Consider the following 17,492-nt stretch of genomic DNA (forward strand, 5'->3'; position numbering starts at 1 on the left):
TGCAAGCTGAACCATCAGATGTGTGCAAATCATGAGCCTTCAGTAATGAATGCAAATGAAAGTGTTCTATTTTTGACTTGGAATCCTGCTCTACAGTGACTGCAGTTTGTGATCAGAGTGTACAGGACTAATACATCGTGTACTACTATCAGCTGAATTTTCTTTGCAGTGTGCTTTCTGCTCGTGCGGTACTTGAGTATTTTGTGTTCAGTAGTACCACCTATTTAGAATTTGATCTGCAATGTGATTACCATCCCCTTGTTATCTGTTTATGAAATTATGATTGTATGATATGACAATTCCTTCTCTTTTCCTTCCCTGTTCTTTTTTTCGTTCAGACTTTTAGAAAGGAGGGTGGGAAATGCAGTAGCTGTATTTGCCACTGCACTGACATAAACTAAATATGGATGATAAGAGAAAAAATGGAGATAGTAAGTGGGATGGAAGAAATAAATGGAAGTCAAAACTATTCCAGCCTATTTTTTGGGACTCCTTCCTGAATAAAAAAAGAGTTGATTTGCACACACAAGCCTTTCACTTTTTTTTTTTGTACAATTACTATTTGACGGTTAAATTTGATATCTGTGACCTGGTGATTACGTGCAGTGAAGTACATGTGCACAGTGCAGAATTTTAAACCTTTTCTTTTGCTTGGGAGCTTTATATTCTGAAGCGAAAGTAAATAACATTTCTCTTGCGCTGTTTTGATGGTGGTTTTTTTTTTTTTTTTTGTTGTTGTTGTCCTCCTCAGTTTAGATCCCTGCAGTTCACTGAGCCCCCCGTGCTTTACTGAGGAGGACCGGTTCAGCCTGGAAGCTCTCCGCATGATCCATAAGCAGATGGATGATGACAAAGATGGTGGAATCGAAGTAGATGAAAGTGATGAGGTAGGAGTAAAAAAACTTTACTTGTGCATACGTGAAGTCTTTTTTATCCTTTTCTTTGTATAGCTGCTCTTTATCTTTCAGCACTTGAGTAGTTGTTGCTGTTCTTCTTAATTCAGCCCTTTCCTCAGATGCATATGGAAGGAAAGTCTAATTTCTGTATTTGTCTGAAATGGGCTATTACTGTCCATTGTTCTAACCTGAAGGAAAGTTTTGTATGACTGTGTATAAAAGGTGCTACTTTTGTGATTGATGTAAGAGGTGGGCAAAGGTGAAAGGTTTAGCTTGCAGTGAGACAGTGATGTGATGCATTGCTTGGTGTTGCAGTTTCTTCGCTCAAAATTTTCTTGGTTGAGGCATCACTGGCTTATCTTATTTACCTTAGATCTGTTGCAGGCACTTCATGGTGTAAAACAATACCTGTTACAGAGAGCAGTCTAGAAGAAAGATTTCTGGTTTGATTTACATTTTGCAGACAATTATTAAGGACATTGTGCTTACTAATTGTAACTTAAGTCCTACAACCTAAGGATGTTTTTGTGACTGTGCTTAAATGAGTTTGATAGGTAGGCTCCTGGTGGTCCTGGCAAAGGACTTGCCCTAGCATTTACTCAACTTTACCGTTGGGATTCTCAGAATTAGAATGGGAGAAGACTCTAGCCCTGTTTTGTCATCCTTTTTTATAACATCTAGGGGAAGATTGTTCTCCATGAATGAGTTAAGTTATGAATTATCATTGTCAAATTTAATGTGACGCTGCTTACTTTTCTGTGTGCCTGTGTGCAAACAGCATCAACAGGCCCCATCCAGCCTGACTCTGAACTCTTCCAGGGATTGAGTCATCCACAATGTCTCTGTGCAGTCTGTTCCAATGCCTCTCTACCCTCTGAGTAAAGAATTTGTTCCTAACATGTAGTCTAAATCTCTCCTGTTTTAGTTAAAACCATTCACCCTTGTGCTGTTGCTATCTGCCTGGGTAAAACATTGCTCTCCCTCTATTTTATACCCCTCCTATACGTACTGAAGGTTGCAGTAAGATCTTCCTGGAACCTTCTTCAGGCTGAACAGCCCAGCTCTCTCAACCTGTCTTAAGATAGGTGCTCCAGTGCTCTGATCATCTTTGTTGGCCAGGCTTGTTCCAACAGGTCAATGTCTTTCTTGTGCTGAGGAGCTGGAGGCAGCACTCCAGGTGGGATCTCACAAGAGCAGAGGGGAAGAATCACCTCTCTCGACCTGCTGGCCACTCCTCTTTCAATGTAGCCCAGGATGCAGCTGACTTCTTGGCCTGTGAGTGCACACTGTTGGCTCATGTTCAGCTTTTCATCCACCAGCCAAGTCCTTGGTAGGGTTGCTCTCAATGACCTCTCCCAGTCCGTGCTCATGTCTTGCATTGTTCCAATGTCGTGCAACACCTTGTCCTTGGACTTCATGAGATTCTCACGGGCCCACTCCTTAGGTTTGTCCAGATCCCTCTGGATAACATCTCTTTCTTCTTCTAGTTCAACTGTGCCGTTCAATTTCATGTCATCTGCAAACTTGCTGAGGTGCACTGTCTGTGTTGTTGATGAAAGTATCAAAGAGCCCCTGTCTCCAAGAGAACCCTGAAGGGCACCACTGATCACTGGCCTCCACCTGGACAGAGAATGATTGACAGCTGTGTCCATTCAGGCAGGTCCTTATCCATCAAATGATCCATCCTTCCAGTCTGTCTCTCTCCAGATGAGGATGTTATGTGCCACTGTGTCAAAGGCCTTTCAGTGGTCTAGGTAGATGACATTTGTTTGGTCTTCCCCCATTAACCACTGCAGTCACCCCACCATAGAAGGCCACCAGATCAGTCAGACACTGTTTGCCCTTAGTAAAGCCAAGCTGGATTGTCTCAGATCACTTCATTGTTTGTGCTGTAATGTTGCTTCCATGAGGATCCTGCTCCATGATCTTCCAAAACACAGAGGTGTGAGGCTCAATGGTCTTTATTTTCTCAGGTCTGGGTTTCTCCTCTTTTTCAGTAGGAGTGATGTTTCCTTTTTCCTGATCACCAGGGACTTCACCTGACTGCCATGAGTTTTCAAAAATAATGCATGTAGTCTGCCTTTGTAATTGCAGAATGTCTGAGACAGGCACAGTTCAGTCTGCAAACTGAAACATTAGTGATGGAGTGTGAGCTTCCTGAGGAACTTCCCAGTACTTTGATTGTTTCTCTTGTACTGCACTTTTTATACACCAAAGCTGAGGATGTTAAAAGAAAATACTGGAACATTTATACATTGGAAATATTTTATTAGTATTCAGAAGATTTGCCCTGGTTTCCAGTGGACCGTCTTTCTATCTGACCTTAATTTCTTCCTGTTCCAGGGAAAGCAAGAGAAACTATGCTAAAGACCTGTTTAAATGGCTGAAATTATAATAGTTGATGAGGCATGCTGTTCAGCTGGGGTAATTAGAGATGGGTGAAACTATATATTCAAACTACACGTTGTGCATAAAATAAGATGACTTAATTGTAGCCCTTGTTTCTGCTAGTTCATTTTTAATTATTGAAGAAATGTTTAATAACCCACTCTCTGCAAACTAGCACTTTTCTACATATAATTTCCACGCAAATCAGTGATGAATATGTATTTGCATAGTGCTTTCTTCTAAGGCATTAAATGCAAACCTGAAATTAATGAGAAATGCAGTTTAATTGCAAGTTCAGCTAGTAACCTCTGTTTTTCTTGTAGTGCTTTTACTAAATCTTTACCATTATCTTAAAAGATCTACATTTACACAACATAGTTACATAGTTACCTGATTACAGTAGGTCTGAATATGTACTAAATATGTCCTATTTATATTTCAGAACAAGATTTTGTTTTGTTTTGTCACAGTGGGTAATGCTGCTTATTCTGATTAAGAATGAGGACTGATAATTAAAAACCCACTTTATTAGAAGTAAAGCTTACATGAAATAGAGGGATTTTACTTAACAGCAGGGAATGGATTTTCTGTTTTATGCTGCATGGTTTTTACTTGCAAGACTCCTGAAGAGCAGCATACTGAGTATGTGGATTTAAGTGTTCATTCTCTTTTTATTTGGTAGGAAGAATGTGACAAAGTAGAAGAACTTTCTGCTGTTTTAGTAGCACTACAACAGTGTTGCAAGGATATATTTACACCAAGGAAGGAAGTTCTTGTAAATAAGTTATTTTGAGACAGGAAGGTAAAAAGAGCTAAAGATGTTGAACTATTTATTTTAACTGTTTTAATTTGCTAATCCCAACAGTTAACTTCCAACAGTGATTCCAGACATTTCATCTGCATGCAGTTTATTTTTCCTAATGTTTTCATGCCCTGTTTTAGGTTGTAGCTTGTTTTTCCTCTGTAAAATCAAGGACCAAATGAAACCATTCTGTTAAGAAGGAATTTTTCCTGGATATTAGAAAATTTGAAGGAAGATATTTCTTATTTCCTCAAAACCTGTCTGATACTGGAAGACCTTTGGACATACTTTGTATGGACTGGAAAGAAACTTGTATTTGACTTTGATAAAGTTGATATGAGGAAACCTGATCTAAATTTTTTGCATGGGATTTAATAGTCAGCAAAACATGAGGGATTTTGTTGAAGTCTTATTAGGAAGTTAGAGGGGCTCTAGTCTGAGCATGGAGTAGTTACTTATCACCACAGTTCCTTTTTCCTTATTATTTGGTGTGGTACAGCAGAGAAAAAGAAAAAGGAAGAAAAAAAGCCCTCTATACTTATTATGAGGGCAGACTAATATGAATTTTCCTATCAGACTTTGCTGATATTATTACTTTATATGTCAAGGATTATGATTGTTTAGGCTGGTTTGTAAATGGGTAACTGAAAGGGAGAACGTGGTGTTACTAACTGAGGTTTTAGTCATGTGTTGTGGGAGGCTATCTGCCTCAGGAAGCATCTGTTGCACCATGGGAACCTGTTTTGTTTTAATGATGAGACACAAGCAATAAAACACACTTATCATGCGTTAACTATTTACATAGGTTTTTCCTGTTTCCTTCACTTCCCTAAGCAGGTCCTACATAAAGTAATTTCCTCAAGGAATCTCTCTGCAATGTTAGAATAGGCTGATGTTTTTGAAATATTAGTATCTTGCTGTGTGTCTGATGTCTCACCAAGCTAAAGGCAGAAATGTACAGTTTTGTGTGGGATCTCTGGATAGATCACTTCATATTTTGCTTAAGTTTTTTTTAAGGAGGTAACTGGAATTGTCGCTTTATAAAAAACCTGCAAACTGAACAAACCCCATAGAAAATCACCAACACCCTGCCCCATGCTCTTCCCCCCCAAAAATAATAAAAAAAGACAAAAAGGTACAGTAAGGAGAAGAGACTGCAGCATTGAAACCGTCAGAGAATAGCTTTTATCAGGATGGTCAAAGAAGTTGGAACCTCAGAGATGATATGCTGAAGTGACTGACTGAAAAATGTTGTTTGGAGGCAAGAATCAAATAGAATCTAACTTTTGTGGCCTAAACCAGGGAAGATGATTCTCTTCTATACAGTGATTAAAGCAGGAGAAGTAGCTAGCATGGTCTGGAATGATAATACTATTATAGCACTTTGGCTGCAGTAAGTTTGACAGGGATAGGCTTCATTTTGTTCTCTGGAAATATACTAGCAAGATGTTAAATGTCCTCTCAAATTCCCTTAGTATTTTGGTTTTGACATTGTCATTTATGTAATAAAAGTCCTTAAAATGGAGTTTATATTTCTGTAAACAACTTAATATTTTGGTGTCAGCTGTTCAGACAAAATTCTGCATGTGGAAAAATATGTGCTGCAGTGGTTCAGAAACTGAAGACATTATAACTGTTTTTTCATGACACTGGGATGGCTCCTGAGTACATTTACATCTCACTGTGCAAGACATTCTGTTACAAACATTGGTCTTTGGAACAAGGATTTTGAGCTTCCTAACCAGTGCAGCAAATCTTTTCCCCCTAATGGGTTACTTTGAATTCCTTAATTTGTTGTGGCTCTTTTAATAGCGGTCTTTTTTGAATTAATTTTTTTTCATTCAACTGCTAATGTATTTGTCCCCAGGCAGAGTGTGTTTTAGTCTCCTGAAGTTTTGTAAGCAGCTCTGAACGTGTCTAGACAATTTGTTTTTGCAGAGCAGGATAAGGAGCCAGGTCTTGTGTGAAAACACGGATGGTGTTAGTTGACAGCTGTGCCAGTGCAAAGCAGCCCTTTGGAGAGGCAGCACGTGTTCTCCTGGGTACAGTTGCATGGAAACCTTTCCAACGTGGCTTGGACCAGACCTGCCTCACGCCTTGCCTCCTTGGAAGTGCTGAAGCTAACATGAAGCTGTCTGCACCTCTTTATTTAGTCCTGCTACAATGAAGTGATCCCTTGGAAATTCTGCTTTGGCTTTGCAGGTTTTACTTTGCAGTAGATACCTACACTTCTGTTTTCAGCTGCTGTAGCTTTTTTTGATAGAATGCGTAGGTTACTTAAGATATACTTGATAATACTTTCCTGGCTGTGTTCTACATTGTTCTTGTCATGTTTTATTATTAATGTCATTAAATATGTTTTATTTTACTTTATAGCATCTTCAGAAGCCATTTCTGTAGGGTAGGCAGTCATACCTGAATCATGGTATGTTGCCATTTAAAAGCACATCTGCCATCATAATTTAGTCACTATGTGTGACACTGCAGTAGCTGCAACAGATCTTGTAGCAAATAGATGTGAGGAAATGCACTAAAAGGCTCAGATTGGAACTTTTGCTGGTTTTTCCTTTGAAGGTGTAAACCTGAAGGAAATAACACTGTATGAGGAATAGATGCTCAAAGGTGAGAGTAATACCTGGCCAGGAGGTGTTACTAATTGCTCTTGAAGTAAACTTGTCAGTTAGAGGGTCTATTTGAAGTTGATGAAACTGAAAATCATAAACTTGAGTTTTCACCAAGAACAAAATATAAACATCGTGAGAGAGGTTCCTGCTGCTGTTAGTGAGTGTGGTTAATTTTACTTTTCCAATGGCATTCTTGAAAGTATGCAGTTGCTTGTTTGTCCTGCAAGTGTGTCTTGCAGCATCAATATTTTCACTTATTTTTCTTTCCTTTTCCTTTCTTTTCATTTTTTTCTTTTTTTTTCTTTTTTTGGCTGTTATAGTACTTCTGGGATCAAAACTCTAATTTCAAGTCTAGGTGTGGTGTTTTTTTGAATTCTGTACTTGTTTTTGAAGTAACTGCTTTGACCAATGATTATTTTTGCTTCATACAGAGTTTTTAGGCAACTTATCTTCTGCTTTCTTAGTTTCAACTTTGTAGTCTTAAAAGGACTTCTCCTTCCTGAGTAATTAAGTTGGCTAAGATAATACTTAGATGTGTTTTTCTTAGAGCTTATTCTTTTAACCTCCCTATTTAGAGTTATTTTTCTAACCTTTTCTTTGTATACTTAATGACCAGAGCAACAAAAGAGAGATTAGCTGCCATGGCAAAGAATAGAAAAATCCTCTTTTTAACTAGAGTTGTTCTGTTTTTGTCTTTCTTCAATTTAGGTCCCAGTTCTTTTCCTTAAAGAAGCACTTCCATATTAGGACACTTCTGAAACAAAGATACAAAAGAAAGATGTTTGAGGTTGTTATGTACCTCTTCCTAAGTGAATGCACTTACTCTTTGAAATACGGTGACCTCTTTCCAGATACGTGCACTGTGACTTTAGTGTTGTGACCTTGGTGTTAGAGGACCTCTTTGAGGAAGTCATCGTGGTTATTTTCTTGGGATCTGGGAGCAGTAGGACAGAAGAGAACAGGGGCTTTTCGCTTGGAAGAAGTTCTCGCTCAGAACTCAGTAGCACATCTCAGAGATGTACTGTCTCTGCCCCTGAGCAGTAACTGTGCTGGTAACGAAGTGCAAGCTGCTTTCCAGTTTGTGTTGACGCTCCCTTTTAAAAGAGGGCCGTGGTCAGATCCTCCCGCGCTGTCCCGGCGCGCTCCGCCCGTGCCGCTCCCGGCAATCCCGGGCGGCGGAGCCGCTTCCCGAGCGCCTGCGGGCGGCGCCCTCTGCGGGCGGCGAGGCGGAACTGCAGGCGGAGGGAGCCGCTCTCGTCCCTGGTCCGGTAGGGTGGGCAGAGCTGTAACACCTTGGAGCTTTTTGTTTTCAGCTGGCATCTTCCTTCTCTTCTTTACTTCTAGCAATTGAGCGGTACTGTTAACAGCAATTCAGATTTTTCTTGACAGCACCTGTAATTGAACAAAAGTTCTTAACCTTCGATGTTTTACAGCCTTTGCTGACAATTATCAGTAAAGGTAGCAAATTTGTACAGACAAAAGTGATCTGACTTTTAGCTGAGAAGACTCAAAATTGGGCCAAGCCTGGATATGCAACATATTCTGTCCTTCTTCAGCAACTTGATCACCTTAGAACACTTGTTTTGAAAAAAAATGTCCATGCCTGGCATCTGGAGTCTCCAAGGACAGTGCATCATCAGTCACTAGAAAGTGCTAGCATTTACCTTAAACCCCATGTGAAAAGAGATAATCTTTACAGGGAGGGACATATAATACATGTTTTTGCTGTATTTTTAGTATGTTTTTTACAAGTTCCTGAAAGATATTCTGGGGATGTCAGTTGACAGCAGACACTTGAAGTCTGGAGGGAAAAGGTAAGGTGGGAAAGCATCAGTTCTTTCCTGCTGTTCCATCCGTAAGACTTTACTATAATCTAGAAAGGTTTAGGGACATTAGTGGATAAGAAAATTATTTTGTTTGTTTTCTTTTTGTTAGCTCCTGCTCTTCAGTTTAGCCTTCAATAAACATGGAGTAGGAATGAACAAGATAATCAATCTTTCACTGCATGTTGCATGGCAATTGTAGAATTTGGCAGCTTCATGCTAGAATTGTCAATATGGGAAGTATTCAGAATTCCCACTTGGGTGATGGAATATGCAACAGATATTTTTACATTTCCTTACAGTTACAGCACACAGTCCTGTGCTTATTAAACCTTTTTACTGTTGCTGATCCATATTTTTTCAGAAGTTCTGTAATTGCCTTTGCCCCAACAGGCTGCTATTTTCAGTTCTCACATATTTCATAAGTTTCTCATATATTTCTCATGTATATGCATGTGTATGCATATATATATTTATATATCTCAATTTATGCCATTCTTATACACATGGGGAAGAGGAGTTAAAAATGCTTATGCAACTTGTATGGGCTAAATGGAACTATTCTAGGAATCAAAAGGCTTTACAAAATTAATGTCTGACAATCAGAAGAAGTTTTGAATAGATAAAAGCGAGAGGATTTACATCCAATCAGTGTTTTGATACTGTGGCTCTGTGGTTTGTTTAAGGAGGGCAAACTAGTATGTTATCCCAAATCCATCAGTTAGGGGAGGAACTTGAATCCATTCATAGTTTGAGATTCCCTCACATTCTTGTAAAAATATTTTAGTTAGGGAGAATTTGCATATTTAGTTAGGGAGAATTGCATATTTCTTTGCTTGTGTATTTCTGCTATTGTATACTCTTCCTTTTTATTAAGAGTTAATATTATTATTTAATGTTCCCTACTTTTCAGTGTCTCCTGCAGTTTCTGAATGGTATACTCTGTAGATTTGTTAGAAATGGAACCTTTGTGTGATGCTCTGCACTTGAATTACTACCTGGACTGAATTTTAAGAATTGAGTTCTTCTGCAGTGCATCACTAGAGTGGCTTTCTTCCTCACCTCTCTTGAAGTGGTGATGACATATGATCAGCTGTATAAATGGCTGTTTTTTGACTTAGCTGTCATGACTGTCTGTAGCTGGTTTTGTTGGAGCAGCTTCATCCTTCATGAACTGAAGAAAGCAAGCTATCTACTGTGGGAGGTTAGTGGGTTTTCTGGTACTGTTAGTACCAGGTACCACTTTTCTGATACTAATCCTAAGGTCTTCACCCAAAGAGACTGTTCATACAATGCTTTCAGGGACTGATAGTTATGAAAGGTTTCCACTATTAATGGGAGGTCATTTGCCAGTCAGTATTCCAATTTTTCATTGGTCTTTTGCCAACCAGCATTCCAACAGGCCTTTATGAAATTAAAAAATTGAATGAATTTTGCGGTTCCGTGGCTTTTCTAGGGTATGTATTTGGAGAACTGTTTGTAGCGACTTGTGGAATACTGATACAACGCTGCCATCATAAAATTGTATCATAGAACCATGGGATGGTTTGGGTTGGAAGAGACCTTAAAGATCATTTGATTCCAACTCCCTGTTGTAGGCAGGGACATCTTGCACTGGATCAGATTGCTCAGAGCCCTATCCAGCCTGGCCTTGAATGCTGCCAGGGATAGGGCATTTACAGCTTCTCTGCACAGCTTGTGCCAGTGCCTCACCACCCACTCTGTATGTCATGATTGCATGATATTCCTTTTTATAATGTTTGCTAAAAGGCTTCCTATTAATTACTGAAAATGAAGCAGCTTTATGTAATGCCTCTGTGCTTGGGAGTGTAACCACTGAGGAATGATTAGCAAGCACAAAATTGGCCCTCAAATGACTTCTGTTTTTTAATTTGATGAATAGAAGTCAAATTTTTGTTGTCTAATCAAAAGACTTTAATACTACTTGGTAAACAGCTTACTCTCATCCCTCAGGCAGTTGCATTTAACTGGTATGGCAGGATTCAGGCATTACTCATCCAAAAATGACTGGCACACTTTCAAATCTTACATGACCTTGTTTTCAAGGAGGGGAAGTTGGTTAAATGTAATCAGAATAGAGAAGTGTACAGTGTGACTGCGGGGTGTGTTCCTGTAATCACTGTAATTCTGAGGCATACTAATGATTTTCAACTCAGTACAGTGGCAACTGCATCGTCAATTTTCCTAGGATTTAATAATTGTGAAAGACAAATCTTGTAAGAGTGTTTACCTTACCTTCTGAGTCTTTGATGTAGAAAACTCGGATCAGTTCTCTGCTGCTTGCATGGGGAAGAGATGGGAAAGACTTTACCTCATTTCTGTATAGTTTCTCTTCAGAAATTGTCGTTTAGGCATTTAAGATGATGTTTTTCCCTTTTCTTCAGTTTCTAAGGGAAGATATGCAATACAAGGATGCCTCAAATAAACATAGTCACCTGCACAGAGAAGACAAGCATATCACCATTGAGGATCTCTGGAAACGCTGGAAAACATCTGAAGGTATGTAAAGAAGTGTAGCTGAAGATGACACAGTTATAATTCAACAATTTTTCCACCAAGTATAGAGTAGTGAATGAATGACCTCTTGAAGCATCTTCATCAATCTGTGTTGACACTGTTATTTATAGGCACACATAAATCTGACTAAGAACTCGTTTAATCCAGCCAGAGGTAATTTCCTCTTCATGTGCGTTGTGTATTGGAAACTAAGTAAACTAAGATAGTTTACGTGGGGTTCTAATTTATCAAGGTGATGGCGCAAGTGCTGAATTCCAGATTAGGATGTTTTTAATTTAATAAACCCTAGGGGCTTCTCCCAAGCTATTTAAATTTTTTAAATGTAGTACTAAGTGGAAAATTCAATGCACTTTCACTTTGATTTCAATTTTTTTTTGAGCTGCAAAGATCTAAAATTCTTAGTCTGAAGAATTTTTGAAAAATTTTCTTTAACATGTGATGCAGTAAAATGTATTGACAATCCAACACCACCAGCCCTCCCTCATTTGGTTCAAATGAAATAAGTAAGTTGAGCCAACTATTGCAAGTATCAAAGGACAGTATTTAATCAGTACAGCCTTCATTGCCAAATATGTCCCAGGATATAGTGATTAAAAAACAGATCTGAAACGTTAGAATTATTAGGAGAAAAATACCTAACTTCCTCAGCCACTTCCCCACCCCAGCCCTCATTCCGAAGGTGTTGTGCTGTCCTGGCTGTGGCCAGGCCAGGATTAATTTTCAGCAGCAGTCAGGAGAGGGCATGGCTACAGCCAGGGTGTTATCCTACACCTGCACCCCCCACGTCATTGCTGGGAGCCTGGAACAGGAGTGTCTCTCTCTGCCGGGGAGAAGAGGTTCATTCTGGTGGAGAAATATGGGGAACGGACCCATCTGGTATTTGTTTATTGTGAGGGGCTTTCCATGTGAGTAGTTTAGTTTTCTTATACCTTTTGTTATTGTATTGTTGCTCTTATTGTTCATTTTCTTATCTCATTGCTATCTCAACCTGTGATCTTTACCCTTTGTGCCTCCAGTTGGAGGGGGAGGGGAAACTGCACACATGTTTTTAGAAGGACTGCTAAATTTGAGAATACCATTCATAGAGGGATCTAAAACTTAGTATTGTTCAAACAGCTGAAAGTAAGAACAGGAGGGGAATGAAACCAGGAATATGGCATTGGTTCATTCTGCTAATGCAGGAAGTCACTTCAGTGCACTCTGAGGTAATGCATGAAGTGTTTGGAATGTAGTAAATATCTGTTTTAACTAGTAACTTTTGGCCTTATGTCTTCAAATATTCCTTAAATACTTATTAGCTGAAGATCATGTTCCCTGAATGTATGGCAAGTAAATTATCAGAAAAATTATCTCCTCAAAACTGCAGGTCTAAGTCATGAGTAACTGTTAAAAATTTAGGCTATAGTGATTCTAGAAGTATGGTTTGTCTGTTGTGTATATCTTTATTCCAGTGTTCTTGAATGTAGTGAGTGAGGAAGACTCAAAAGACTTGGAGAGGAATGTCTCATCTCATTGTGTCTGCTTATTGTGGCTTTATTTGTATATCTTGCTGAGAGAACTGAAATTGCACCAGAGGGAGACCTTTAGGATGAGACTCCTGAGCAGTGTTAACAGTGGCCTGCTGACTGTTAGAAAGCATGAAGCCCCTCAGAAAATGAACTACTTTAATTTGATGTTAGGTGACATGGAAAATGTTGCCATTCCTTTCCATATGTTTTAGGAATTTTTGATTTATTTGTTTTTTATGTGCCACTAGTTTATAGCAATTTGACAACATTAAACAAGAGGATGGAAGGTAGTGTAAATGATAGTATCAGTAATTTGAGACTTTTGAACAATCTGTTTGTGTTGATGTGTCTGTGTGAGAATTGCCAACTCTATTGCTCTTGACAGTATATACAGAAACATCTTGGGGCTCTACTGCTGTGTAGTTTATGCTGAGTAGAATTTCCCTATTCTTTGCCATAAAGCTTGTTTTATGTGAATGTTTGTCTTAAATATTTGTCAAATAGCTTAAAGGTGTTCTTTGTTTAACATATTGCTGGTGCAAGACAGATAAGGTGTGAGGGAAGAAAGCAAAAAAAATGCCATTGCTGTTTGATGTCTCCTTTTAGGATTAAGGAAAGTAGAGGTTGCTTTTAAATAATTGATTGAGAAGGATTTTATACACTGAATGTAACACTGAGGATTGGCTGCATTCAAAGCTCTAAAAATTACCTAATAAAAGAGGGGGCTTCAGAATATTGCTTTTTAGTATTTCTGGCACTGGGCAGGTTTTTGATGTCCCTGCCTCGTGCAGAATCCTTAAGGCATAGTCTAGGCTGGTGCAAATTAAAGGAAGTTCAAGGCTGTTACAGGTTTTACCTGCATGGCAGGAGTCATATCATAGCTTGAATCAGCATCTAGCCTATTCTTGCTGCGTTGCCACTCAGTTTAAAGGGCTCCTTTGGTACAAAACAAGACTATAATTTAATTTAGTTTAGTTAGAATGTGCTTTTTATGACCTTAGAATTTTTTTAAATCTAATTCTACAGACTGCTCTGTTTAGAGGAGTGACTATGAACTATCATAGTTGTTTAAAATGTAGAAAACACTTCTCTCTGAGAGTCTTCTGACTTCTGTTACTGTTGTTACTGTTCTTTCAATGTAAATGCCAGTATATGCTTGTTGTATGGTATTCTTTGACTGTCTCCTCTTCTAACCAAGCAGAATTTCTACATGTACTACAGAATCTTTCAGCTATTCACAAGTAGCAAACTTAGTTGCTACTGTTAGGTTAGTATCAGAGGTGTATCTTCAGTGGTTTTTCTGCAAGGGCCTTGAAGAGGTAGTAGTTTTGAGTGTGGAAAAGAGGACAGATGAACATTTGGTTTGATGTCTGAATAGCAGTCTCTGTACAATTATCTCTGGAAGTTCTCTCCCTCAGTGGCACCTGCCTTCTGTCTTTGTCCCTGTAATGGGCTGTGGTCATGTGAATTTGCTGTCTGAAGAGCAGGGTGTAGGTATTTAGTCTCAGTAGCAAGGGGGCTGTACAATCAGTCCAGAGCCTTCAGCAGTGTGGTTCTCTGACCTGTCTCAGAGAGTGGGGCTGGATGCTGCATTCTTAGCGATGCAGCATGGTCCCTTGGGACTTGATTTTGTAGCCAAGTAAAAACTGTTCACGTCAAACCTGGTGGAGCTCATGAATGCTTGGCTATTGTCAGACTAATTTCAATCCTATCAAAACCTAGTTGTTACAAACAGCCTAAAAAAAAAAAAGGTTTTTTTTTTTACCATTATGGCATATTTGAGCTTTAATGTATAGTATCTCCTGTAGACTGCCCTATAATACAAAAAAACCTTCTTGCCTTCTATGTGTACCTTTTTTTCCCCTTTAATTCTCTTTCCTTCTTTGTGGAAAACAGGAGGTGAACTAAATTCTGGTACATTATTTATTAGGGTAAAAAGCTACAAAAGTGGCCCTATATTTGCACGCGTGATCACCTGTTGTGCTCTGATGTACTACTGCACAAGTGTTCTTGCAGCAACTGGGACTGAACTGCATACCACAAGCATGTTGTGGTTGCCTTGCTGTCTAATAATTTGCTGTCTCAGGTATTAAATATCTGGAGGTTGGAAATGAATGCAAGCAGGGCTTGGCTAAGGATGAATTACTTAATGCTGCATACTGCTGATGTTACTGCTGAAGGTCCTAGAAACTAAATTTTGAATCCTTTTGTGGGATGTAAATCTAACATGATGATAAATGTAACAGAAAATACTGGTAAATAGCCTGATCTTCTAATTACTGTGGGTTAACGATGAGAAACTTTCATATAGGGCCAGTTAGCGCTACTTTTGCTGTCTTCACCTTATAGTATGTTGGTTAGAAGAGTTGAAAAGAAGTAGAAACAAAACCCCAAAACTCCAACTTGTTGTCTGAATAAAATATTTGATGGAGGGTTAGAGACTGAGTACTGCTCTTCTATACCTGCCTGCCCAAAGCATGTTGCTGACATGCTCTCTCTGAAGGTATCTCTTTGTAAAAAGAGTTGTGAGAGAGAAGGATGTTACAATTAGTCTGTAATGCTATATGCATTTAACTTACAGTAATTGTGGCTTGCTACTCTGCTGTCTGAAGTACTGCTTTCTTTTTTGGTGATTAAACTAAGGAAAAATTACAACCTCAGCTAATTAGTGTGAGTTGGCACATTCTAATTGGCAGTGCTGATCAACATGAGTTTCAGCTGTCCTGCTTGCCCTTCAGTACACCTGGTCCGGGTGTATATCACACTTGCCTTGTGTCATGTTTCAGTGCTTCTCGTGGAGAAGGGCCAGTTTGCTTTTCAATACTTTACGCTGTTGTAGAACAGACATATCTGTGTGTCAGGAAGTCTTATTGGACACAAGTCAAGTAATACTCCTGACCAACATATGGTGTATGGAAGTTAACAACAAAAAGCAGCAGTCTGAATGTTTTCACTGATTGATAGAATAGGAGAGGAAGAACAGTGTAGTTTAGAGTCTGAGTCCACCTGCAAAACTTGGGGGCACTGGACTTCTGTGAATGAAGAATTAATTTGCATAATAAATCTAAACTTCTTGCAAAATATGTATGTGAAAAGAGATTCAGATCTTGACATCCCAGAATAAGAGATGACTATATATATTCATAGCTTAAATGGTTGAGTGGTCAGTTAAAGGGACACAACATAAATAAAGTAATTATTATTATTTTTTAATAAATGAGTAACAGTATAAGAATACAGAAACTGCACGTTTCAGTTCTAGTTTAGGATGGACTGTGGTTGCTTCTTTTTGCAGTTTCTGTACTAATGGTGATATCTGATACAGTGATAGATAATGAATAATAAAGTGCTTTTTCCAGAGTATAACTGATTTCTTTGGTAAAATTTCATGGATAGTCTATGAAGAAAACATCACACCAGTCTAAGCAGTGCAACAGATGTGATTTGCTCTATGATAAACCACTTAAATGTGTAGCTCATTTCTTTCAGGATAATATGTTTAGTATTATCACTGGGTTATAGAAACCTATAAATTTATGTAAAATTTGGCAAGGTGTCTACAAAATTCTTTCATCAGTAGAAGTGAAAAGTCTCAATGGTATTTTAACCCTTGCCCCATGACTTACAACCTCAGTGAATTGTGTGGCTTCTGAAATGGAGTGTTCTGTACTGTCAGTGATAGTCTGTAGTGTGCAGTGGCTGTTCTAGGTATTTTTTTCCTCATGTCACAACAAAACAATGATTTTACTTTGGATCAGTCTATGAACATATTTCTAGAATGCAGTTAAGGTGGTATCTTTCTGGATGATTTTACCACTCTTGAGACTTGTAATGACCAGCCAAATGACTTGAATGATTTGTAAATTGTATTGCTTATTATTCACAAAGCAGTTAAGAATCTTTGCAGTGGGAAAAATACCCGTTTAGAAATGGAGCCCAGATATTTTGCATAAAATCTTAGAGTAATATGGTAAACTGTAATATTGTAATATGAAAAAACTAGTCTGTGTCAAGTCAATAGCTGATTGTAGCTTACAAGGAGAGAAGGAAATGGGACAGCAGACTGGGAAAGTTGTGTAGCCATTCATATGGATAGATAACAAGAGGTTTGTACTGAGTTTGTTTCTTGGAGCTGTGAGTCTGTGAAATGTGTTCTGTCTCCGCCTATTGGGAATGATAATAATCTTAAAATGTTTAATTTTATTTTGCAGCTGTGCTAGTGTAGACAAGAGACCTTGAAGTCCTTATTTCAGTTACAGTGTGAACTGAAATATGAATTTGAACTCATAAAAATTTCTATTGCCTGCAGCTTTACCTGTCAAGCTTTCAGCAGCACTAAAGGATTATTGTCAAAAGTCACCACTGAGAATGTGTCCTATCATCTGTGCCTAGCACTGTCACATGGAAGTAGTGCTAGATACAGAAATGTTCAAAAAACCCCTCAAATTTTCATTTGAATACATGTCTGTCCAGAAAGAGACTGTCCCTGTTTGTTTCATATGCAGAGAGTCTTTTGCAGACTATAAATGGAGAGAACAATTTCCCTTCAATTTTGTCAGTGTGAAGCAGCAAACTGCAGCAGCTGCTCTGTAAGGGACAAAAATGTGATTTTTTTTCTTTTTTTGGTAGTATCTGCGGGTAGTATTTTCATAGCACATCTGTAGCTATGAATGTTTATGTAGAGTATTGCTGTTATTAAGGAAAATTGTTAATTATTCTCTACATTTTTAGTATTTTTCCGTAAAGTATTTTTGGGCGCTATTCCACTTTTCTTGGGCATGTTTGAGAAAGGTTTAATAGTTTTCCTGTTACATTTCTTCTGTCTTTTGGTGTTTTCTTTCAGTCTCTTCTCTCCTCTTGTCAGCTCCCATTTTGTGAAAATTTTAGTAAAGAAATACTTCTACTGATTCCAT

The 17,492-nt window shown here is 38.5% G+C and overlaps 1 protein-coding gene across 1 annotated transcript in view; it reads left to right on the forward strand.

Moving 5' to 3' along the window:
• The first annotated feature begins 757 nt into the window (after positions 1-757).
• STIM2 (stromal interaction molecule 2) overlaps positions 758-17,492 on the forward strand; it is a 33,929-nt gene continuing 17,194 nt past the window's right edge. The window contains exons 1-2 of the mRNA XM_031058462.1: positions 758-887; positions 10,939-11,053. Coding sequence (XP_030914322.1) covers positions 825-887; positions 10,939-11,053 — 178 coding nt within the window. The 5' untranslated portion in view covers positions 758-824. The remainder of the gene's footprint in view (positions 888-10,938; positions 11,054-17,492) is intronic.

The sequence above is a fragment of the Geospiza fortis genome, unplaced genomic scaffold (assembly GCF_000277835.1).
Source record: "Geospiza fortis unplaced genomic scaffold, GeoFor_1.0 scaffold40, whole genome shotgun sequence".
NCBI lineage: Eukaryota > Metazoa > Chordata > Aves > Passeriformes > Thraupidae > Geospiza > Geospiza fortis.